The sequence below is a fragment of the Mustela nivalis genome, assembly GCF_964662115.1.
Source record: "Mustela nivalis genome assembly, chromosome: 1".
Lineage (NCBI taxonomy): Eukaryota > Metazoa > Chordata > Mammalia > Carnivora > Mustelidae > Mustela > Mustela nivalis.
Window position 1 is genome coordinate 44,133,736 of NC_139020.1, and position 26,286 is coordinate 44,160,021.

General features: G+C 35.0%; 1 protein-coding gene across 2 annotated transcripts in view; it reads left to right on the forward strand.

The window, feature by feature from the left end:
- Positions 1-455: 455 nt before the first annotated feature.
- The window catches only part of LOC309844757 (uncharacterized protein), a 53,699-nt gene continuing 27,868 nt past the window's right edge, over positions 456-26,286 (forward strand). Inside the window, exons 1-2 of one of the 2 annotated variants that reach the window (XM_082691966.1) lie at positions 456-1,295; positions 2,087-2,201. In XM_082691966.1, the coding sequence (XP_082548092.1) occupies positions 914-1,295; positions 2,087-2,163 (459 nt within the window). In that variant the 5' untranslated portion in view covers positions 456-913 and the 3' untranslated portion in view covers positions 2,164-2,201. Of the gene's footprint in view, positions 1,296-2,086; positions 2,202-26,286 lie in introns of those variants that run through there. The other variant, XM_082691965.1, reaches the window with a different exon arrangement.

The window sequence follows — 26,286 nt, forward strand, 5'->3', positions numbered from 1 at the left end:
CGGGGGCACCCCAGGGGCGCTCCGGGCCCCGGGAATCACGGCACCCATGACTGCGACAGTGCTCGTGACCTCCACCGCGAAGTCACCTCCACACGCGACGCGAAGACCTCAGTGAGCCGCGGCGCCTGGCACCCGCCGGTATCCAGCCTGATGTGACTCTCCTCAGCGGCTGGCTCTCTCTTTTTGGTTTACTAGGACTCGAAGCCGCGGAGGCGGCCACAAAGTTGAGGCGCTCGCCATAGTGGGCAAGTTCGGGCGATCCGAGCGGAGCAGGGGTTAGGCTGGCGGCCGCCACCAGGCTCGCTCCAGAGCAGGAGCACTGGTCCACAGCACTGACCCCCTCCAGCGGCGGAAATATGAAGTCAGGGGGAAGCGGTGTCAGGGGCTGACTAGTCCTAAAGCTGCTGCCGGGAAATGGGAAGCAAAGTGCTTGGGGGACTAAGTCCGGCCTCAGAGATGCTTAGAAAGCGGCTGCCAAGGCCGAGGCTCTTCGCGCACGCGGCGGAGTTGGAGGTGTCCGCTGTTCAAGCGCTGCCGTCGCCACCTAGGCGAGGTGCTGGGGGCGCAGCCCGTACGTAGCTCGCTTGGACTACTCGCGGCCCCGCGGAGCCACCTGGGTTGCTGGGCTCTGGCCACACCGGCCCGAGGAGTGCCCGCGATCCCCGTGCCGCTTCACAGCTGCTCTGTCTCTCCGTCTTTGGGGTCCGCAAGTGCCCACGTCAGTCCGGAGAGGCGCTCGGGCCGCCTGAACTGCTCGCCGCACCTGGCCGTCCCTCCCCTGATTTCCCCCCGTGAGGCGCCCTCCCCCGCCACCTCCCTCCCCTCCCCCAAACCACAGCCCGAGCTCGCTCCTGCGCGCGCGCTCTCCCGGGCCCAAGTGAATAGTCCTCGCGCGAGCGGGACACGGTGGTGGATGCAATTCCGCTCGCTTACAGCCGCCAGGAGCTCCCTGGCGCCGCAGGCAGCGTCCTCCTCCGAAGCAGCTGCGCCTGCACCTGGGCAGCCTGGACCTTCGTGCCCTGCCCCCGGGGCCTCGCGCGGGGGGCGCCCCGGGACACCTCCTGCGGGCCGGGTGGAGGAGGAAGAGGAAGAGGAAGAAGACGTGGACCCGGACCCCTACCCTACGCAAAACACCTGGCCTCGCTGCTGTCACTTCTCTTTAAGTGGGAGAAGAAGAGAGCTGGGGAGAGTCATGGGGGGCTGTGAAGTCCGGGAATTTCTTTTGCAATTTGGGTTCTTCTTGCCGCTGCTGACAGCTTGGCCAGGCGACTGCAGTCACGTCTCCAACAACCAAGGTAAGGGATTGGGAGAAGAAGGGGGAGGGGGCAGGAGGAGGCGGGTGCTTTGTGGACCGGTGCATTGGTAGCCTCCTGCAGGTAACTTCGTCCCCGGGTAGGCTTCTCTGGGCTCGCCACAGGAGAGGTCAAAGGTTGTCCGCTCACCAGAGCGCCGGGACCGGCGACCTCAGGAGTTGCTGTCCCTTTTGCTCCCTAATGTCTTTAAACGGATGTGTGGGCACCAGCAGCAGTTGGGTCCCACCGCGGGCGGCCGCGGGACCTCTCCCGGCAGTGCTGTCTCCCCAGGAGGTCAGGCTCTGTGGCACAGGTTTAACGGACTTACGGCCCTTCGCGGTTGCTCGCAGCACGGTAACATGTAGCTTCTCACTTGCCTTCATGAAAGCAGATAGCTCCCGCTGTACTCTAGGACCGGAGACCAGCCTTCTGCGTGTGGTAGCTATCCTGCCCTCGCCCTGCCGCAGCCCCCTTACCCCATCCAGACCGAATGTAGACTTGTTCGAAATCATTCCTGGACCAGATGCCCAGATTTCTTTTTGTGGTTTCTTCCTTGAGATGGCAGGGGTGGGGGTAGGGGTGGGGCGCGGGGAGACAAACATTAAGTGTGAATTTCCAAGTTGTGACTCTCCTATTCATAAAGTCGAGTCACGGGCAGATCTTTTAGCAAGAAGACTTTGTTTCAGTAGGTAAAGTTTAAAGTGAAACTGAATAGTCTGTGAAAAGTGGAAGTCAGGTTTGCCAAGTAGAAAACACTGGGAATTTTGAAGATTTTCTTTTCTTCTGTTCAACAGTCTTTATGAGAAATATCTCAGTGGATTTCTGCAATGAATATTTAAGGATCTATAAAAATATCACCTGCATAATCTAAATCCCTTGAAGCAAGCTGCGAACCACCATAAAAGTTTTCCAGCATGTACCTGGCTGGATGCTTTCGTTGGCATTGTGTTGACCATCAATATGTCACCTGTTATGTCACACTTTTCTAAAGATCTCAAATATAAAACTTAAGTTCTAGTTACCAATTAACATGTAAGGCCTCGAAATAACTTACAGATATAAAAATGGAGGTCAGATGACATGAAAGTGTGCACTTGCTTTGTGAGGATGGGAAGGTTGAATGAGAAGGCAAGTAAAACAACACAGCCTTTTTTGTTGTCAACATAAGACTATTTTATTTTACTTGGAAAGATAATCATGCAGGATAAGTTTCATTCTTATTTATATGGCTGGTACCTTTGACATATTTTCCTAATTCTTTCTTTCTTTCTTTCTTTCTTTCTTTCTTTCTTTCTTTCTTTCTTTCTTTCTTTTACCTGCTAGATTGCAATCACAAATGCATATGTAAATTTGGAAATCATACATAACTGTCATGCCTTTGAAGATAAAGAAAATAAGTGCCACCTATAGTGCCATACTTGTCTGTGGTGGTGTATATCTCCACACACACATTCCTCATTTGTTTCCATTGGCTTTACATATTGAAGGGGTAGTTACTTAATATATCTCTGTGAAAATAGAACATTGTAAAAAATAACATAAAATTATTTACTTGAAGTTTTTTTGTAGGGAGAGAAAAACAATTTTTAATAATCAGAAATTCAGACATTTATATTGTACTATATGCTAGTATTTAGTATGTTAATATACATCTCTTTAGTAGCCTCACTAAAAAAAGAGTCATTTACCAGAAATCTTTAACAGTTATTTCAATGCAATAATTTCCCTAAATCAGCATTTAGTTTCTCATTAAGTGTCTGTGATGTACTAGTTACCATTGTAGGCCCTGAGGAAACTAACATAAATAAAACACATATAAGAATCTCCGAACAACTAAAGTGCCATTCTACCAAAATGCATCAAGTGTTAAAGTATAACCTTTCACATTCATATTAAATTTAAGGGCATGGAGGAGTTATTTGTTATCCTTTTGCAATAATTTTTATTTGTTTATTGTCATGACTTTTCCATAGTTTTTAAAGACATCTTACCTAAAATATTTACCATGTATATAATTTATGTGTTTTCATCAATTTGCTTAAACAGTGTCTGTAAATGAATAATACTCAGTTTACCCATCCATTAAGTAGGATCATTAAAGGTAAACTACTAAAGCTCTGAATTTTCACTGTTACAATAGAAACACAGGCTATGCATAAGATTATAGTTGACTAATATTTTACCTAAAGTCTAAGCTGGGTAAAATTTAGGAATTCTTCAATACAAAATTATAGAGAAACTATGCTCAGGCATTTTTATCATACACAAATGATAGCTTATAAAATGCTTTATACAGTCTAAACTCAGTGATTAGAAATTACGCCTTATGTTATTTTGAAATAACTTTTGAATACTGAAATCATCATATAAATGTTTAAAAATGTCAAACTTTAGAACATTATTATTAACATTCTGGAAATTTTTTTAACTTGCAGTTTCATAAATAACATGAATTAAAAATATCAGTTTTTAAACATTGAAAATAGGCCATTACAGTGTGTATACAATAAAAAATAATATAAAATGTAAATTAGATTTGTTATACACATGTTAGTAAATGTTAGTAATATGATTATTTCTTAATTTTAAGGAGATAGCATTTGTTTTCCTAGTAACTTTTTCTAAGAGTTAATGGAATTTGTTTTATTTTTTAAATTTGTTAGAGGTCAAAATTTCATTTTTATATAACTTGTTTTCTTATTAAGGATATTCACAAAGTAAGTTTTTTAATGTTACTTATCTGTTTTTACCAAATTATATGAAAATCTATCATGGTTGAAATGAATAGATTCACCTTCTTCCCCTCTCCTATTTTTCCATACTTAGGCAAGGTAAAATGAAAATGACAAAAAAGTGAACTACCTAATTTTTAACATGGTGCTTAACAAGGTACTGAGAGTAAGTTAACTATAGGAGGCATCTCTTGCCCTTTAACTGGCTCTGAAGCTCTGCACTATAAAGACAAAATAAATCAATTTGACTCTCTCTTCCTATTACCTAAACCTCCTTGAATCGATCAGAAAGTAGAGTTGCTTCCTAGATCACTTCATCTGATCAAGTTAGTGAAAACATGATTTGTGTTCAAATTTCTCTTATTCCATTACTTTTCCCTCTATTTAAAACCACAGTATTTATTAGGTGTTGCCAATTTTTATTTAAAAATAACAGATTCTACTTCCTCTCTACATAAGCTTTTATTTCTGTTCTGGAAATTTAGGTAAATATAAAGCATTATCTTGTTTCATGTGTAAGTAACCAAGTTTATCAATTACAGTGGTTAATAGCCACCAGGGATCCATTTATTCAAAGATTACTCTGCTTTAGCAAATAGTACTGTATAGCCAAAAAGAGTTCAGTTATTTCTTCAGGTCATGTTTCCAAAAATAATCAGATATTGAAATAATTTGTTCAAGCAAAATATGGTTTGCATGCAAGGGTCTAGTGAACTCATTTTACTACCAGCATTGTGTGAGTTGATCTTTTGTTTTTTTTTTCCCAGGGAACTCAGGACAAATTAAGTAAACAAGCAAAACAATAGTCTGATTTGTTAGTTTCATTGAATTCATTAAATTGAATGTAAAATCTACTGATTTGTTTTTAAATACAGGTGAGCATACTTGAGCAGAAAAATATCTGCTTAATGAAATTTATAGCCTTAAATTAGTTGAACTTCCGTAAGTACAGTTCATGAACTGTAAAGCTAAATACTGTTCTTATATTTATAGAAAGGGATGAATCAAAATTTTTCAGAAAGTTTGAGTCAACTTTACTGAAAATATTGAAAATTTTGTTAAATGGGAGAAACTGGATGATTTAAAAAGTATTTTTCTAAAAGAACTTTCACCTAGATTAAATTTTTATGGATAAACTATTCATAGTTGTAAAGGTGTAGGAGATTGTAATCACATGCCTTCCTAATTAACTATACAAAAACTATAACTATACAAAAACAACCTATAATGTACATTTATCGTATATTTACAAATAGAATAAATCATTGTATCATTATTCACTATGATTAGTATTCAAAGTAGAAAGATAAAATCCTTTATATGTATTGATCATATAAGTATTGTTTGCTCTGGGTTTGGTATGAGACCATATCTAAAAACTTTTTCATGTGTAAATATTATAGTGTTCTTTAAGAATCTCTTCTTCAAACCAGAAGTACCATGAATAAAGTGGTTTTATATGGATCTTCTTAAGAGGAAAAATATATATCTAAGGTATAAGACCAAATTAGTGTTTATTTTTTAACTTTTTTATCCTTTCAAACTTTTCTATATAGATTTGCATTACTTTTCTGTTACAAAATTAAATGTTAAGAAAAATATTAGAGGGGCGCATGGGTGGCTCAGTGGGTTAAAGCCTCTGCCTTCAGCTTGGGCCATGATCCCAGGATCCCTGGATAGAGCCCTGCATTAGGCTCTCTGCTTGGCAGGGACCCTGCTTCCTCCTCTCTCTCTGCCTGCCTCTCTGCCTACTTGTGATCTCTGCCTGTCAAATAAATAAATAAAATATTTAAAAAAAATAAATATTTAAGAAAAATATTAGAGTAGAAATCCTTTTCTTTCTTCTCTCATCATTGCCAGTATAAACTAGCTCAAAAGGCATTATAGATTTCTTGTATTTCCTTCTCCCAATTTTTTTTCCCCATTGCAGGCACCGTGTTTCAGTCTTTTTCTTCACACACCTGAGTACTTTTCACTACATACTGCCTTTGTCCAAAATGGTGAGAGGATAGATAGTATTTTATACTGTACATCAGTCAGACTCCAGCAGTAATAGAAGTTTCTTCCTTGTCTTTGACTCAGCACTTTTTGGGGAGTGTAAATACCATGGAAATCAATACACATATAGTTAAGTAATCAAAATGGGTTGACTTTCCCCAAAGTACAATTATAATCAAACTAAACCTATACGGAGTAAATTTTTTCTACACCTATCATGTTCTTTTTCAAAAAATAATTTAAATTTTTTTAATAATGCATATTTAATGTGTGCAACATATTTGAGATACTGGGTCTATAGAATTTTGATCAATTTGTAATTTCATTAGAGTGGGACATGACATTTGAGCCACATTCTAGGGAGGAGAAAGCTGATTATAGAGTAGAGAGAATTGCATTCTAGGTATAGGGAACTGCCTGGGCAGTGATCTTGAAGGGAAATGAGCTTGACACATTTGAAGAAATGTGTGTTCAGTGTGACTGGAGCTTACTGAACACGGAACAGAGTAGCACAGTGTAAGGTTTGAAAGATGGTTAGGAACTAGATCCTATAGAGAAGAAAAGGAGTCATGGTAAGAAGTAGTGTTTTAATATGATTCGAGGTAAAATGGGAAACTGTTGAGAAAGTTCAACAAATTTTCACTTTAAGAGCATTATGGCTAGTGAGCAAAGAGATAATTGGCAGATGGCAAGAGTAGAATTAGGAGTTTGCCGCAGTTTGTTGAAGAGAGTGGCTATAGTGGCCTGACCTAGTGTGGTGGTAACAGAGATGGAGAAAAAAAGATGGATTTGAGGTGCATTTGGGAAGTAGAATTTATGGGACAATCTTATCTTTACAGAGAAATAAATGTAGATATTCAACATTTATATCATTTTTCCCCCATGGGATCCAAACAAATTTTTAATTACTTCCCATAAAAATTACCTTGCTATATATAAGTACTGATAATTGACATGAGATATGAGGGATGGGGTGAAATTCCCATTTTCTATTTTATTCAGCTCAAACTGTGCTTTGAAATGTAATTTAATAGTACAGTTTTGCTATTTCAAGTGGTTATACATAACGTGCATTCATATTGGATCATATGAGTGCCATTATTAAATATAAGGAAACTAAATAGTCCTAACTTAATAGGCATACATACTTAGGGTATATTTGGAAAATTCATACTCTAAAGAGACTTTATTTAAACATTTTCAAATATTCTTAAATATACATTCAAAATGATAAATCTCACATTTTACTTGAGTGCTTAGAATGTTCTGAAAAATGCTATTTTTATATTTATTTTCATTCAATAAACATTTAACTTCTTATGGGATATACAACTTCACTTGTCAATAGTAGATATTTTATTTTATTTTAATTTTTTTAATTTTTAATTTTTTATAAACATATATTTTTATCCCCAGGGGTACAGGTCTGTGAATCACCAGGTTTACACACTTCACAGCACTCACCAAAGCACACAGATATTTTAAAACCAAATGGAAACATCCACTCTTTAGACAGGTATTTATTGAAGGTCTACTATTTGCTAGGTAGTGTACTTACCATATGTAAGGGTTCAAGGAGAAATTTCCCTCCCAGAAGGTATAATTCAATGACAAGTTTCCAGTCTCTTTTCAGATCTGGCAAGAAAAATTTGTTTCCTTAAAACCAGATACAAAGTCAATTAAAAATGCTTTAAAAACACATTTTTATGTGATAATATATAGCAGTCCTGATGATAAGAACATTTAGAACATTTTTGTACCGCTTACTTCAAAGTAATATCTAATATTACATTTTATTTCAAAGTTAAGTCACTCAACAATCACATATTAAGCATCTCAGGAATTATGTTGGGTTCTGAGGCTAAAATGATGATTATCATATAGTCTCTGTTCTTTAGGAACTCAGTCTGCTCTGTTGATGTTGAATCATCTTTAGTTACTTGATAATTTTTATAAGATGAATAATTTTACAATAAGTGAGATTATTAGGAAGAAATGAAAGGGAGAAAAGAAATACTACCAAACTTTTATGCATTTTACTTATGAAAGTGATTCACAAGAATCTTCCAATGTTTTATGATGGGTATATATTTAATTATTTGAAGATAAAACAAATGTGCATCTTAAAAATATATTCTTGGTACAAAATATATTTCACATATGTAATGGCTTTCCATGGACTGACATGTGGAGTGAGCTTTTATTCAAAGGATATTAGACCGGCATATTTTGATGTGTTTATTTAAGGTGGTTTAATTATTAAAAACTGTAACTTATGTTGAAAACGAAAATGCAAGTTTCCAGTATGAAATAGCAGCAAGCATACCTTTTAATTGACCTTTGTAGTAAGAATTGAGGTTAAAGTGTGTACTTTCAGTCCATGTTATGAAAAATACATTCAGCTGCTTTTCTGGGATACTGATGAGTCCTCTAGCTTTTGGCCTGCTTGATGACCTGTACTTGGATATAAATGAGAATTCATTGCTCTTCCTTCTATTTCATTTCATAACTTCAGGTGCAAAAGTCATTCTTACTTTCTGATCAGAGGATGTATACTCCTTGACTTGATGTTCAGGAGGTGGAAATAATTAATGTTATTTTTGTTTTATAATGTTAGGTTTGTGAATATCTGGAGCTGATAAAAAGTAGGTATATATGTAATATATACATTATTCATTTATTATGCTAAATTTAAAATAACAGTAGGATAATTATGTATTCTTTCAGGTTGGTTATACTGTATTATGATACTTATATTTTGTAGTACATGAATTTACAATGAGAAACACATTATTAGATAGTACATAAAGGACAATATCTAGAATAAGGAAAACATTTGCCCACAATTTTAAAAAATCAACAAATCAAAATTTTCCTACCTATGATGTTTATTAATAGGTATGTTTAAGCAAGTTAATAAGGATAACTCTTTTGTATATTAAGAAATACCTTTATGTATTCCAGATAAGAATTATCAAAAACTAATAAATGATTGTCCTAAATTTGAGTTGAATTATATCTTAATATATTTTAATTTTTACTTTAAAAGGCAGAAATGTTTTCCTTGTGTTGCTGACAGATGATACTTTAATATAACTGAAGATAATAGAAATGAAGTGTATAGAGAATTAAAATGTGCAGAGACCAACTGATAGTTTAGATAACTGAAAATTGATAAAAAATTGATAGTTTAGGTAACTGAAATTTACTTTTAAATATGAAGCAGTAGCTAAGTGATTATACAGATACCAAAATGAAAGAAAAATAGAGATAGAAGAGAGAGCTGGATTATGGTATTACTTAAAAATTGAACCCATTTGGCAAAGGGGTCTCTCATTAGGTATCTTGGATAAAATTCTGATTTAGATTCCTTAATTTCTGCAAGTATGGAAGTGTCTGTTGATGAGAATCCTAGCTAAAACTTAAACCCCAAACTGCAATTTTTCTTCCACACTCCCTCTGGATTTAAAGAATACTTAGATAATGTTTATTTTGTGACTGCAAGTGAATATAATATGAATATAATTAATTATATTAAATGTAATAGGAAATAGCTGAGCAAACTAGTAGATAACATTTTAAAAAATTGTAAGAGTTTTGTCAGTTTCCAAAATTAAATAAAATCTATACATTGGTGTCCTTGTTTACAATTAGTATATCTCAACAAAAAACTAAGTGTAATAGGACAATTTTAGGATACTAGAACATTCACTCTTAGCTTGGCTGTTTTATATGCATAATTGAGGGAGGGAGCAGTCAGAAAGAGGTCTCAATTTTATCTGGGAAAGAAACCCCAAATTTCAGAAGTACATACTGTTTTTATAATATATTGCTTATACAAATTAAGTAAAAATTAACATGCTTCAACTTTACTGTTATATTTATGACACTATATTAGAGCAAAAGTATACTTATGGTAGGTACAATAACTTTTACTGTCTTACATTGTATAGTATAGTAACTTCACTTTATAGTTTAGAAAAATTAAATATGTAAGAATCTTTATAATATTCTCTAGTTTATGACCAGAAATCTGTGTATGCATTGTTTTTTTCAAGAGCCCTATTACCTAGTAAAGCAGAATTAAAATTTAAGAATTTATTTTAAAGGTTAGATTTTGGAAGATTTAGTATGCTATTAAAACTAAATGAAGTTATAAAAAATAAAAAGTTAAAAAAAAAAAAAACTAAATGAAGTTTTTTTTTCCTAAAAATGTAACCAAGCCTTATATTCAGTTAAAATTGTAAGCTTGTTTCTATAATAAAGTGTTCAAATACTTTTTCATTGCAGTATAGCTATAGTTACCTTTGGTCTTTTTATTCATTTTTGTTTTTATTACATAAGTATAAACACTTCATTTCTTAAACTGCATGGCTTGTTTATAAATTTTTTTTCTAACATTCTCAAACTACCCCATAGTAAGGGTACCTTCATCTAATTTTTAAATGAAATATATTGGTACTTGCTACTTTTTTTCCACTGTGCTGGGCACAGGAAATACAAAGGCAAGCCATTTTTAGGAAGCTCTGAGAGCCTAAGGACTAACTAATTAGGCTATTTCTGTGTCAGTGAATAATTAAAATGTTAATTTATATATCAAATTAATATGGATTAGTTGTGATAACTTCACATCTATGAACCGTTTTTTACAGAGATGAAAAGATAAAAGTACTGTTCTATGAATTAATATATAGATACACTGAGAATAAATATTCATTTAATATATTGGCCATTAATTTGTGTGACTGCTAGAAATGAGATAAGTAAGATCTACTCCTGACCTTTAGGGCAGTGTTGTGGAATGGAAGAGATATACCTGACAGTTAAATATCAACAATATATTATTGCAAAGATGAAATGAAGAGAAATAACATAAAACTTTACAAACAAATAAGCTTGAGTTACCCATGGGAAATGAAAATGATTCTCTCGTTTATCAGGATTCATCATCATGAATATATGGAACTAATAAGAGAATTAAAATGAATAACTCCTTCAGAGACCTCAATTTTAAAGTTACATTGAATTTTAAATTTTATTTTTATTTTATTTTTTTTTTAAAGATTTTATTTATTTATTTGAGAGAGAATGAGTGAGAGAGAGCATGAGAGAGGAGAAGGTGAGAGGGAGAAGCAGACTCCCCAGGGAGCTGGGAGCCTGATGCGGGACTCGATCCTGGAAGTCCGGGATCATGACCTGAGCCGAAGGCAGTCGTCCAACCAACTGAGCCACCCAGGCGCCCCGAATTTTAAATTTTAAAGTTACATTCCTCTGCACTTAAAGATTAAAATTTATTCTGCATGTAAATGCAAAGTAAATATCCAAGTAAGTAATGTCTTACATTGAACAAAAAACTTTCAAGTAAGTGGTACAACTTGGCTTTTTCTTTCAAAGTTTTATCAGGTTCTTTAAGAAATATATTTAATGATTGTAGCTGCTTTTACCAAAAAACCCCACAAAATCTTTTAGAGGATTATATGTGTTTTTTTCTACTGAATATTTTACCTTTAGATGAAGGTACAATTGGCAATACCCATATTGTTTATATTATATTTAATTTAAAGATTAAAATCCTTCTATAGGTTCTTGCTATCTCCTACTATGTTAATTTCTTGTTTTATTTTAATTCTCTTTCCTAAGTCCTTTAAATATTTTTAGCAGTGTTTCAAAACTTGGAAATTGCTGGTATTCCCTAATATCTATCTTGCGAAATTAAGAAAACTGCGGTCTGATCAATCCTGCATTTTATATTTGAAAAATGTACCTATAAGACATAGAGATAGAAATTGCTGCCAGAACTTGGTGTTTTTAAACAAGGAAAAATCAATAGCGGATTATCTGTGATTAGCTGTTGACATTTAGATTTGTACATTTAGAATGTCAAAAGCTCTTAAAACTATCAATTTGGTTCCTAAATTACAATAATATTCATATTTTCAAATCTAACATTTTATGGTTCTTCTCCTCCCTCCAATATAAAGGTGTACTCTCAAGAAAAAAGAAATTAATTAAAATAATTAAGGATCTCTTTACAAATTGGATTTTAGATGACTAGTTAAAAAATTAGAAATCTGAGAGGAGAAAGGAGTTGAGGGAAATTGGAGGGGGGATGAACCATGAGAGACTATGGACTCTGAAAAACAAACTGAGGGTTTTGAAAGGGAGGGGGGTGAGAGGTTGGGGGAGCTTGGTGGTGGGTATTATGAAGGGCATGTATTGTATGGAGCACTGGCTGTGGTGCATAAACAATGAAATCTGTTACAAAAAATAGAAAAAAAATTAGGAATCTGCCCATAAACATAGTGGATTACTTATATCTTTGTATGCGTCTATCTTTATTGTTGTTATATTATGATATGCTGGTGCAGGCATTATTTCTATCCTGTAAAAGTAAATATCATTATAAGGGATATTATAGTTGGTTTAATATATTTCTTCTCTTTTAATCATTATGTGAACCTGGAATATGGTTACTGCTATGTCATAAAAATTATTTTAATTTTATGCCAGAAATATTTTCTCCCACAGGAGATGATTAACCTAGACTGTTGGAATCTGACTTTTTGCCAGACTCTTGTTAGATTGATAATATTTTTTGAGGCTTAATATCTTAATAGTAAAAGATTATAACTTTATATATACCACACTGTACACACATAATGCTTGTAACATGAATCCCATTCTCCAAATGCACCACTAGCTTAGTGGAAAGTTCTATTCCTGACGTGACACCAGAATTTACAAAGCTTATATGGTGCCCATAAAACTAAGGGAAAAACCCACAAATTTCCTCTTTATTGTATTTGTCACTGATATATTAATTCCCTAAGTCCAAGATTATTCTGTTCAATGCAGTTGCTCTCAACTTCCAATTTAAAACTTTTACTTAATTCTATTTCAGTGTAAAAGGAGGGACTGTTCCATGTGAATTGGCTATTTTTAATTTATCTCTAAAATAGCCAAAGCTATTAAATTGGAACGATTATGATTTTTTATTACGTCTAAGTTCTTTACATGCTGTTTACATATGTCATGTTAATTCCCAAGTATTTCTCTCAAGTTGTCTTTAAATAAGTTTATTACTGGGGCACCTGGATGACTCAGTGGGTTAAGCCGCTGCCTTCGGCTCAGGTCATGATCCCAGGGTCCTGGGATAGAGTCCCGAAACAGGCTCTCTGCTCAGCAGGGAGCCTGCTTCCCTCTTTCTCTCTCTCTGCCTGCCTCTCTGTCTACTGTGATGTCTCTCTGTCAAATAAATAAATAAAATCTTTTAAAAAAATAAAAAAAAATAAGTTTATTACTGTTTGGATACCAAGATTGAGTTCAGCCTCCCAAATTTCCCCACTCACCATTCCTTTCCCTCCAAGATTTGCCTCTGAGGATTCATGCACACATTGATCAATGTTACATGCATGCACGAGAATGGCTGATACTACTTATAGATGGAAAAGAGGGCAAGAAAAAGGCTCAAGTGAAGGAATATTTATTGCACAGAGCAAGGCTGACAAAAAGCAGGTTCATGTGGCTTTATTGCAAGTGTCACTTTATCTCGAATCCACACATTCATGTACAATCTTCTAATATTGTCTAGCTCTGAAAAACTTCTCAGGTGGAAAAGGCTAGAAAACAGTTAAAACGGGTCTAAGAATCTGAACAAGATCTGAGGCTAAATGTTTAACTAAAAGCAAAGAAGTTTCCTTCCCCAGCTCTCATTTCTCAACGGTTAATATTTTTTTTAAAGATTTTATTTATTTATTTGACAGAGAGAGATCACAAGCAGGCAGAGAGGCAGGCAGAGAGAGAGAGAAGGAAGCAGGCTCCCTGCCGAGCAGAGAGCCCGATGTGGGACTTGATCCCAGGACCCCGAGATCATGACCTGAGCCGAAGGCAGCAGCTTAACCCACTGAGCCACCCAGACACCCCTCAACGGTTAATATTTTTGAAGAACTTTATAGTTTTATGGTACTATGTCTATCGATCTTTTTCTCAGTTAATTTTTTTTTAATGTGTGGAGAATCTTTGCACATCCTATTTAACTGTATTTTCTAGATATGTTATAGCTTTAGGTTGGTATATCATGCCTCCCAGGATGCTATGATATCAAACATTTCTTTTGAAGATATAAACTGTTCTAGAAAGCAATTAAGTAGAATATTGAAACCTATTCATACACTTGGATCCATTAATTCTATTTTCATGAATTTAAATTCTTGGAAAATGCATAAAGACAGGCTAACATTTATATATGAGGATTTTTTTCTCAGTCTTATTTATAAAACTGAAAAATTGGAATGAGTAAATGTCCCCAAATAGGACAATCTTCATAGAGTCATAACTTCTTTTATTTGGAAAAACTTCTTGAATGAGTGCATGTGAATCAATAGGAGTAATAAATTCCTGTTTGGGGAAGAGTGGAAAAGCTATTAAAGAGAACATGGGAGAGATGGTAGAACCAGAAAAGAAACCTTGTAAGAGAAACAGCCTGACGGAAATTCTAGAGTCAGTTTAGAGTAATCAAGAGGACAGTTTAAAATTGATAGTAACAGCTCTTCTATCTGAAGCTGTTTGCATGACTGAGATGTTAATGGATCCCTCCATCTTCACCTGCACAAATTTATAAAAAATCTGTTACGTTCCAGAAAATGAGAATAGAAAATAGAAGTAAAACTTCTCCGAGGAGAGAAGAACAGTTAGGTCACTACCACCCCCCAAAATAAATTCCTGAAGATAGAAGGTTTAGCTATTCAGCTAAATGAGGTTCCTCAGGAACTTGGCCCTATCCTAGTATGTGGTTAAGAACAGCGGCTGGGTCAGGAATTTTTTTCTCACCTAGTCCTAAAATGAGTCTCTAATCCCTTCAGAGGAGGCAGCATGGATCCATCTAACATGATAGCATTCCCACAGAAAATCTATAGAGGACAGAGAATTTTAAAAAGAAAAGAAACAACACTTCCTGTGTTTGCTATGTGTGCCATTTCTCTTCTCAGGAAATACAGATCAAATATATAAGAAGTGGATTTTAGAGAAATAAAAGGGAAAGTGGTGCTTTAACAATATGGAATCTTGTTTCGTGTGCTTTGACCACACTAGCTTCACTTTCACTTTTATGAATGCATACAATAGATTGGGCACCTGTTCTTTGCTCATGAAAATTATCCCTGAAGTCAGGGATTTGGCTATAGTTTCCAGCCAAAGTGAAAATGGGGGAATAGCTTAGCAAAAATGAAGAAACAGGGCTCTGTTTGCCTTCATCCCCTTTTTCCTGGATGATAAACGCTATATCATTTCCTAACACCCCTATAGCTCCATCATGCTTAGTTTTCAAACACATTTTGCAGTGGCAGCTACCAATCCTGTTCTCTCCTTGCTGCCTGATATCCAGCCAGGAGCTGACTTTACATCCTCTCGATTTTTAGCAACCCGAGGATTAATTTGATCACATGCTACACTGACAAATGCCTCTCTAGCAAGGGTATATTTTGAATGACAACATTTCCAGATTTGGAGAAAATGTTAAAATAATAGTGATTCATACAAACTGGTTGGGATAACCAGGGTCATCTCATAGACGAAGCTTCAGATTAAGATTTTATTTTTGGCTATGTTTTGGAGGTTGCAAGCTATCATAGCCCAGTTTTATAATGGTTGTAAAAGGGAGCACACTGTGGCATGCAGACCACTTTCTCTTAGGATAGTAAGTGTCCTGTGTTTATCAAGAATAGTATTGGTTATAAATATCCCATCAGATATCTGATGACGGGGGCATCATTGCTTTCAGTTTGGGCAGAGAGAGTCCACATGGTACAAAAAGAATGGAATACAATTAATTACAGTTATTCCTTTTTACACCAAGCTGTTTAATTTCTGTCAGTAATCTGCGTTCTTAAACTCTGTGATGCTTCTTTTCCAATAAAAACAATGAATCATGGAACACTACATCAAAAACTAATGATGTAGTCTATGGTGACTAACATAACAATTAAAAAAAAAAAACCTACTAGAAATAACTGCATTGGGGTCTGTGTTCTTCAGAAATACTCAAAAGAAGAGAGGTGTGGCCGTTTGCTTTTTCTCTTGTTCTTGGAAAACTACAGATAATTTTTAAGGATTTTTGCAATTAATGTGTATTTCTTCTTAAAACTAAGTATATGACAATCCATAACAGGGTGACAGCTATCCTTCTAATCTTGTGGGGAAATAGAGACCAAGTCTGCTTCCTATCACCTTATTCTTTTTGACATGGTGATTTGATGTTTGAAATCCTGTATTAAGGGGTGCCTGGGTGGCTCAGTGGGTTAAGCCTCTGCCTTCAGCTCAGCTCATGATCTCAGGGTCCTGGGATCAAGCCCCACATCGGGCTCTCTGCTCAGCGGAGAGCCTGCTTCCCCCATTCTCTCTCTGCCTGCGTCTCTGCCTACTTGTGATTTCTCTCTGTCAAATAAATAAATAAAATCTTAAAAAAAAAAAAAAGAAAGAAAGATATCCTGTATTAAGCGGTGCCTGAGTGGCTCAGCTGGTTGAGCATCCAACTCTTGGTTTCAACTTCTCATGGGTCATGAGATCAAGCCTCACCTGGAGCTCTTCACTCAGCAGGGAGTCTGTGTGAAGATTCTCTCCCTCTGCTCCTACCCACACTTTCTCTCTCAAAAATAAATAAATCTTAAAAAAAAAAAGAAAGAAATCTGTATTAAGTGCTTATGAGTATCATACATAGGAAATGGAATATATTTGAAATAAATACATGTTAAGCTTGAGTTAGTATGTTTTATGTAAAAGCTTAAAGATCGCTTACTTAGCTATTACTGTAGCTCTTAAAACCTGTCAGCAGTTATTTCCACTCTGTCTACACACACACACACACACACACACACACACACACACAGCCTGAAACCCTATGCTACTTGCTCTATAAACTTTTTTTCACTTGCGTGCAATGGTTCACATAATTCCAAGTATCTCATTTTAGTGCTATAATGAAAAGAACTATAAATTTAAAGTGCATGTACATTTTTATCTTTTTTACTATATTTCAGGTCATATTAAGTTAGGTATTCCAAATATAACCTGTTTGAGCCTGTAGTTATTAGGAAAATCTGTTCTAATTTAAGTTTAAAATAAATGGATAACATCTTTGCACTTAAAGAGGATATTTCTCTGAAAAACTTAAACATGTTTTATATTCTGCAGTCTCTCCCATTAATGCACGTATAAAAATGTATTTCCTGTTGATGGAGGATTTGTCATACTAGGAAAAATAAAGAAAAAGACCAAATGCTTTTCAATATTAACTTAATTCTACCACTTTATCTTTTTTATTCCACCTTTCTAAGGTGAATAAGCAGCATAAATTACTGCACTTATTTTACTAATGGAATTTATGTGGACGTTAAGCTACTTGGCAAAGCTGATAGACCAAATTAGTAACCACAAAGGAGAAAGAAAGCAGATCTTAAACCTGTTAGATCACTGTACTTTCTAAATGGGAAGGAGAATTTCAAGCAATATCTAGAGTATTAAAAATGCAAAGATACTAAATTTAAATATTGTTTCTTAATACTAATGTCTTGAAAATGTTTATAATCACCGAACTTGTATCACTTATAAGATAATGATACTCTGTTTTAAAAGAATAGAAGAATTATTTGGAAAAAAAATCTTTATAAAGAATCCCTGGATGGGTTGCCTGGCTGGCTCATGTGACTCTTAATTTCAGGATCCTGAATTTAAGCCCTATGTTGGACATGAAGCCTACTTAAAAAAAAAAAAAAAAAAACTCCCGGATTATACAGTCTTTTCTTTGTTTATTACAATAGTATGACTTTAAAAATAAGTAAAAGACATCCAAATTGACAAAGAAGTCAGACTCTCACGCTTCATTAATGACATGATACTTTATTTAGAAAAACCCAAAGATTCCACCCCCAAATTTTTAGAACTTATACAGGAATTCAGCAAAGTGGCGTAATATAAAATCAATGCACAGAAATCATTTGCATTTCTATACACTAACATTTAGAAGAGAGAGAAATTCTCCCCATTCCATTTTCCTTCCCTTTCCCAGTGGTCTGCTCTATTCCTTATATTCCACATATGAGTGGAACATCAAACTATATGATAATTGTGTTTCTCTGCTTGACTTATTTCACTTAGCATAATCCCCTTATTCCATCCACATCGATGCAAATGGTATGTATTCATCCTTTCTGAAGGTTGAGTAATACTCCATTGTATATGTGTACCACATCTTCTTTATCCATTCATCTGTTGAAGGGCATCTTGGCTCCTTCCACAGTTTGGCTATTGTGGACATTGTTTCTATGAAGATTGTGGTGCATGTGCCCCCTCCCCATTTTCTTTTCACTCTATCTGTATCTTTAGAGCAAATATCTAGTAGTGCAATTGCTGGGTCATAGGGTAGCTCTATTTTTAATATCTTGAGGAAACTCTATACTGTTTTCCATAGTGGCTGTACCAGCTTGCATTCCCATCAAGAGTGTAAGAGGGTTCCCTTTTCTCTATATCCCCGCCAACACTTGCTATTTCCTGTCTTGTTAGTTTGGGCCATTCTAACTGGTGTAAGGTGGTATCTCATTGTGCTTATATTTCCCTAATGACTAGTGATGTTGAAAAAAATTTTTATGGGTCTATTAGCTGTTTGTATGTCTTCTTTAGAAAAGTGTCTGTTCATGTCTTCTGTCCATTTTTTGACCGGATTATTTGTTTGGGGGATGTTGAGTTTGGTAAATTGTTTATAGATCTTGGATACCAGCCCTTTATCCCAAATGTCATTTGCAAATATATTCTTCCATTCCATGGATTGCCTCTTTCGTTGACTGTTTCCTTTGCTGTGCAGAAGCTTTTTATCTTGATGGAGTCCCAAAAGTTCATTTTTGCTTTTGTTTTCCTTGCCTTTGGAATCATGTCTTGAAAGAAGTTGCTGTGGCTGATGCCAAGGAGGTTACTGCCTACATTCTTTAGGATTTTGATGGATTCCTATCTCACATTGAGGTCTTTCATCCATTTTGTTTATCTTTGTGTATGGTACAAGAGAATGGTGTAGTTTCATTCTTTTGCATGTGGTTGTTTAGTTTTCCCATCACCATTTATTGAAGAGACTGTCTTTTCCATTGGACTTTTGAAGTCCAAAAGAAGCTTTTTTGAAGATTACTTGACTGTAGGGAGGGTGGTGGGGGCATGGGGTAACTTGGTGAGGGGTATTAAGGGGGGTACCTGTTGTGATGAGCACTGGGTGTTATATGCAACTAATGAAACATTGAACATTACCCAAAAACTTAAAATGTAGTATATGCTGGCTAACTGACATAATAAAAATAATTAAAAAATAAGCCTTTTTACTAAAACTTAATTCTGAAGTAAATAGTAAGTACAAGTTTGTATAATTAGAGCCTTTAGAGTTTCCAGGTTTGGACCAGGAGAATTAGGCATCATTTTTTTTTACTACCCTCAATAGAGTAATATTAATTAAGGGGATATATTTTAATAGACTTAGCAAGCTAGTCTTTCAAAGGATAGTATATATTTGCTTTTATCTAAGTACAATATGAAATATCCCATGATATGAAAGCTTTCATTCTGCAGTATAGAAAACAAGGAAATGTATAGGTGGCCTGAACCAACCCTTACTTTGGGATAAATATGATTTTTGGTGAATGGCTTAGTGCTATGTCCAAACGTTCCTTGTATTAAAATATTATACAATATTTTGGTCATTGCAATTTGCCTGATTAACATGAGAATATTTGTAACACAAAGTATTGTGCCCGATATGGATCCAACCTCCATATATGACTATTGTACTTTAAAAAGTAAACTGATTTCTAAACTATAGAACAAAATTGATATGTTTCTATGATTTGTATTTTTAAAATATCCCATAACAGGCCTTTAAGGAACTTGGATTTTAAAATTTTCAGTGTTTGGTTTTAAAATAATCACTTTTCTATGGACCATTTTCTCAGAAATAGCTGCTCAGTGGTATACACTGAGTTTTTGAGTGCTCACTCCTTGCTGGGAACCATACTAAGTACTTTGATATATTCAATTATGTAATCCTTACAACAATCCATAAAATAAACATTATCATTATCATCCCCATTTTATAGGTGAGAAAATCAGGACAAAGAATAGGTTAAGTAACTTGCCACAGTGTTAGTGGGTACTAGTTACAGAGTGCTAAGGCTTCATTTGTGTTCCCCCCAAATTCATATGTTTAAGTCTTAACCACTAGTGCCTTGGAATATGACCTTTTTTTTTTTTTTTAAATAAGATTCTTTCAGACATAATCATTTAAGATGAGGTTAGACTGGTGTAGGGTGGGCCCCTAATCCACTGTAACTGTGTTCTAATAAAAAGAGGAAATTTGGACGTAGACATGTACATAGGGAGAAGATATGTAAAAATGAAGGCAGATATTAGAATTATGCATCTACAAGGCAAAGAACAGCACAGATTACCAGCAAATTACCAGAAGCTAGGAAAGGGCCATGAAACATACTCTCTGTCAGCTTGCCCAAGGAACCAACCTTGCTGTCATCTCCATCTCAGAATTCTAGCCCCTGAAGTAACACAATACATTTATGTTATTCTAAGTTTGTGGTACTTTTTTATGGCAGCCCCAGGAAACTAACAGAGTAAAGAATTTAAATTTGGACATCATGGCTCCAAAGTTTATCTTCTTCACCAACAAACTATATTGTCTTCTTAAGGGTATGAGAATTGAATAAATACATCATCTCTTAGCATGCCAAACAGATCTAGACTAGGAAAGCTAATCTAGACTAAGAGACCTGGTAGTATTTCTTCAGAGTTTAAAATGCCTCTTTGCAAGGGCATTGGATGAGAAAAGAGCCTAAAATGATATTTTCCTTCAAAATTGATAACAAAAAAGAAACACAGTAACTAACTAGATAAGGTTGGGAAAAAACATGATCTGTTAATATAATTATAAATTATAAATTTATGTAAATAAAATTTACTTAAATATATAAAAATCCTTAATGTCTAGGAAAAGATGGAAAATCTTCAGGAAGATCTCCGTTGTTGCAGTTTGACTGATAATTATTTAATATCTGAGGTTTCATAGAGTATGACTTTTGCATAAACCCAGGCCTTGATTACTAGTGAATTAAACAGAGAAAAATGTAGAAGAAAAATATGATTTTTATTCTACAAACCATAATGGAGAATATACATGGCCTTCTACTCATAACTTTTTTTAATTAAAACTGACAGCTGTGGAATAAAGGAAAAGTCATGCATAACCTATGTTTCTTCTGTTCAGAAATAAATGCAATGAAAGACAAAATGAGAGAAGTAGGAAGTACTTAGAAGGTGTAATGATACCTTAACTCTGAAATAGTAGAAGCAGTAATGAAAAGCTTGAGATGTCAGAATGCTCTGATCTGCCAAAAAAAGAAAGGTAAAGGTCTAGAAAACCTGATTTTTTTTTCCCTTCCAACTCTAACAGATTAAAGACGAGTTAGGGGAATTTTCTGTTGTATCCAATGGAGGAAATGTTAATTTATAGAGTAGAGTAGCTTATTATTAAAATTTGGTCAGTAAGGTGCTTGATTTGTATCTCCTTATATTTCTTTATTTTTTACTTTGTTTAGAGCTATATAATTAAGTAAGCCTGAGACTGAATCCCCATCCTCTGTTTAATTAAGAATAATTTCTTGGGGGGTACCTGGGTGGCTGTCAGATAAGTGTCTTATTTGTGATTCAGCTCAGGTCATGATCTCAGGGTTGTGAGACTGAGCCCTGCATTGGGTATGGAACCTGCTTAAGATTCTCTCCCTCTCCTTTTGCACGCCATCCCCCCAAAAAAACCTCTTCAAAAAATAAGTTTTTTGGAAACTGGCTCAAACATTTGGCCTTGCTTTAACCATTTATCAAATAGCAAAAAGAACACCTACCTAATCAGGATTTATAGATGTGCCTAACTACACAATGACAATTATATAATAGCTAATATTAATCAAATTATTGGTAGGTTTTAAGAACTTCAGTGCATTATTTTGTACCATCATCTCATCTGAATTAGAAAGTAGGCCATTTTCACATTCAGCATCTGAAGAAACTAAGTCAGAGTTTGCGGAATTTGCTCAAGGTCACAAGCAAGTAAATTATCCAAAGATTTTGGAATCAAACCTAGATCATTACCTTTGAACTAACACACACAGTGTTTATTAAATCTATTACTAGTGCCTCTGTATCAAGAATATTATGAGTAAACTTCATTCTTTGTATATTTACTCATAGGAAGAGACAGTCGAATGGATGGAGATAACTTGCCATAGATATTGTGGTGTAAATACGTGTAGGTTACAGTCGCTTCAAAGGAATAGATGGTCACATCTACCTTCAGATATTTTTTTTTTATCTTATTATTTTTTTTTAATTTTTTATTTTTTATAAACATATATTTTTATCCCCAGGGGTACAGGTCTGTGAATCACCAGGTTTACACACTTCACAGCACTCACCAAAGCACATACCCTCCCCAGTGTCCATAATCCCACCCCCTTCTCCCAAACCCCCTCCCCCCAGCAACCCTCAGTTTGTTTTGTGAGATTAAGAGTCACTTATGGTTTGTCTCCCTCCCAATCCCATCTTGTTTCATTTATTCTTCTCCTACCCGCTTAAGCCTCCATGTTGCATAACCACTTCCTCATATCAGGGAGATCATATGATAGTTGTCTTTCTCTGCTTGACTTATTTCGCTAAGCATGATACGCTCTAGTTCCATCCATGTTGTCACAAATGGCAAGATTTCATTTCTTTTGATGGCTGCATAGTATTCCATTGTGTATATATACCACATCTTCTTGATCCATTCATCTGTTGATGGACATCTAGGTTCTTTCCATAGTTTGGCTATTGTGGACATTGCCTTCAGACATTTTGAAGGACTTTATACAAGCAGTGAAGCTGGAGCGAGTGTTGAAATACCAGTTTCTATTCATCAAGTGATTAGTGACTACAAATCATTCCAGGCAGAGGAATTTACAAGTACAAGGGCATGGAGAACACATATAATAGTATTTTGTGGGGAACCAGTAAACAGTTAGGAATAGATAGAGACAAGAAGAGTGAGGAAGGAAACTGAGGAAGAAAAAGAGATAGGAGACTAGACATGAAGGGCCTTGAATGCTGTGCTAAGTGTTTGTACTTTATCATGAGAACCCAGAAGTTCTTAACTTTGGCTGTGCATTAAAATTACACTGGAGACTTTTGGAAAAAAAAAATATCTCAAATGTAATGAATTTTTAACGTATTTCTTCCTACTGTTTTTAAGACTCATTAAGCCTGTAGTGGGCTCTTAATAAATATTGGTTGATTGATCTTAGTAGTTAGCTTTTATTAGCTATTATAACCACTTAAATATTTTTAGTTATTTCAGTGAGTGATGTGGAGAGAATTTTTCATTATTAAAAAATTGCCTTTTTATAGGTATGTTCAAGGAAAAATATAAGATATTAAGCTAATTATGACCCAGTATTATCATGTGATATGTTGATATATTTATTGATGATTTGCTGATAAATAGCCAAAGGGAACATTATTTTGTGAGCAGCACCTTCACGTATTCTTACATTACTTATACTGTGTTAGCATGATATAAGGCACACTGACTGCTTTTTTCCCTATGATCTTAAACCTGACAATCTAGTTATTTCCCTGTTTTAACTTCTGATGTAGAATGAGTGTATTAGCTATGGGTTGTTGTGGTGGTGGTGGTTGTTTTAATAATGCTATGTGAAGATTTATTTCATCATTAGTGCTCCAAACAGAAAAAAAAAAAAAAATGAAACTAATCTACTAAAAGTTATCTGGGATTAAAAAGAAAAACCATCCAGTTTCACATAAAGGAGTTTATAATAAGGCACTAAGTCCTAACAATAAATATAAAAAGCTGAACAGACTAAAAAATAAATTCCTCTTGCTTCTGTAAGAAAAGAGTGAGATACAGAGCAAGTTGTTGCCCCTAAGACTGGAGGAATAGGATTCTCAGAGCACAGACTCAAAAACAGAAACAACCACAGGAACCAATGTTAGGTACATCATGTTTGGCTGTTGAGGAAAAAAAAAAAAATTATAAGGTATACTAAAAGGCAAAAAACACAATCTGAAGAGACATAGCAAACATCAGAAGCAGACATGGTTGGAATGATCAAATCAGGACTTTTTTTCTTTCGTGTTTTTATTTAAAATCTAGTTATTTAGCATATAGCATAATATTAGTTTCAGGAGTAGAATTTAGTGATTCATCACTGACATACATATAACACCCATTGCTCATCACAAGTGCCCTCCTTAATAACCATTACCCATTTAACCCATTCCCCTACTCTCCTCCCCAACCAGCAACCCTCAGTTTGTTGTCTGTAGTTAAGACTCTGTTTTATGGTTTGCTCTTCTCTTTTTCTTCCCTATGTTCATCGTTTTTTTTTTTAATTCAAATGAAGAATTTAAAAAAACAATTATTAATATGCTAAAGGTTCTAATGGATTAATTATACAGCATGCAAGAACAGATGGGCAATGTAAGCGGAGATGGAAATCCAAGAATGAGGGAAAAAAAAAAGAATAACAATAAAAAAAATAAAAAACACAGAAATAAAGAATCTCTTTAAAGAGCTTATTGTTAGACTGGACACAGAAGAAATCTCTGAATGAGAGGATCTATCAATAGGATTCTGTAAAAAAAAAAAAAAAAAAAAAAACAAAAACAGAATATTTAAGTACTATGGAAAAACTATAAAAGGTACAACATATACATAATGGGAATGCCAAAAAAGAAAAGAGAGAAAGGAACAGATGGAATATTTGAAAGAATAATGTTTAAGAATTTCTTCCAAATTAATGTCAGATACCAAACCAAAGATCCAGGAAGCTCAAAGAATATCACGTAGGATAAATGTCAAAACGATGATGATAATGATGATAATAATAATAACAACAACAACACTAAGATATATTATTTTCAAACTGCAGAAATTCAAAGAGAACGAAAATATCTGAAAGAAGGCAAAGGCAAAAAATAACTCATCCATAATGGAACAAAGATTAGAATTAGATCTGTCTTCTTCTTCTTAGAACAAGTAAGAGAACAGGATGAAGTATTTAAAGTATTAAAGGAAAATACCACCAACCGATAATCTTGTACTTTCTGAAATTATCCTTTCTTTTTTATTAAATTATTCTTTAAAAGGGAAAGAGACATTCTCAGACAAAAATTGAGAGAATTTGTTGCCAGTAAACCTGCCTTGCAATAAATTTTAAAATTCCTTAAAGAGAAGGAAAATGCTATACATCAGAAACTTGGATTTACATAAAATAAGGTATAGCACTAAAGAAGGAATAAATGAAGGTAAAATAAAAGCTTTTATTTTTCTTATACTTGATCTAACAGAAAACAGTTGTTCAAAACAATTATGAAAATAATGTGTTCTATTATATTTATGCACACATATAATGCATATATTTATGCATTATATACTACTATTATGTAATTGTATATTCATGTTTGCATATATAAGTGAAATAAATAACAGCAGTACATGGAACAGGGAGGAAGTAGGATTACTTTGTTATTATAAGGTACTCTACCTACAAAGAGGTATAGTTTAATTTGAAAGTGAGCTTGTATTAGTTTTAAGTGTATATTTCACATGAAGGGTAACCATTAAAAAATGTAAGAAAAAGTTAGCTGATATGCTAATAAAGGAGAGAAAATGGAATGATAAAAAAGCTTAAATAGAATCACAAAAGACAGAAAAATAGTAAAATCAAAAATAGAAACAAAGAATAAGAGCAACAAATAGAAGACAGTAATGAGCATTTGATATTAATCTGATTATATCAATTATCACATTGAACATCACATTGAATATTGATCTGAATGGAGCTGCTAAGAGATTGCTGCAGTGGATCAAAAAGTAAGACACAAATATTTTCCTTTTTAAGAAAACCACTTTAAATATAAAGAAACAATGGATTAAAAGTAAACGGATGAAGAAAAATATATCATTCTAACTTTAATAGATATATGAAGGGGGTGCCTGGGTGGCTCAGTCAGTTAAGCGTCTGTCTTCGGCTCAGGTCAGGATCCCAGGGTCCTAGGATTGAATACTGCATGGGGCTCCCTGCTCAGCAGGGAGCCTGCTTCTCCCTCTCCCTCTGCCTGCTGCTCTCCCTGCTTCTGGTCTCTCTCTCTGTCAAATAAGTAAATAAAATCGTTTA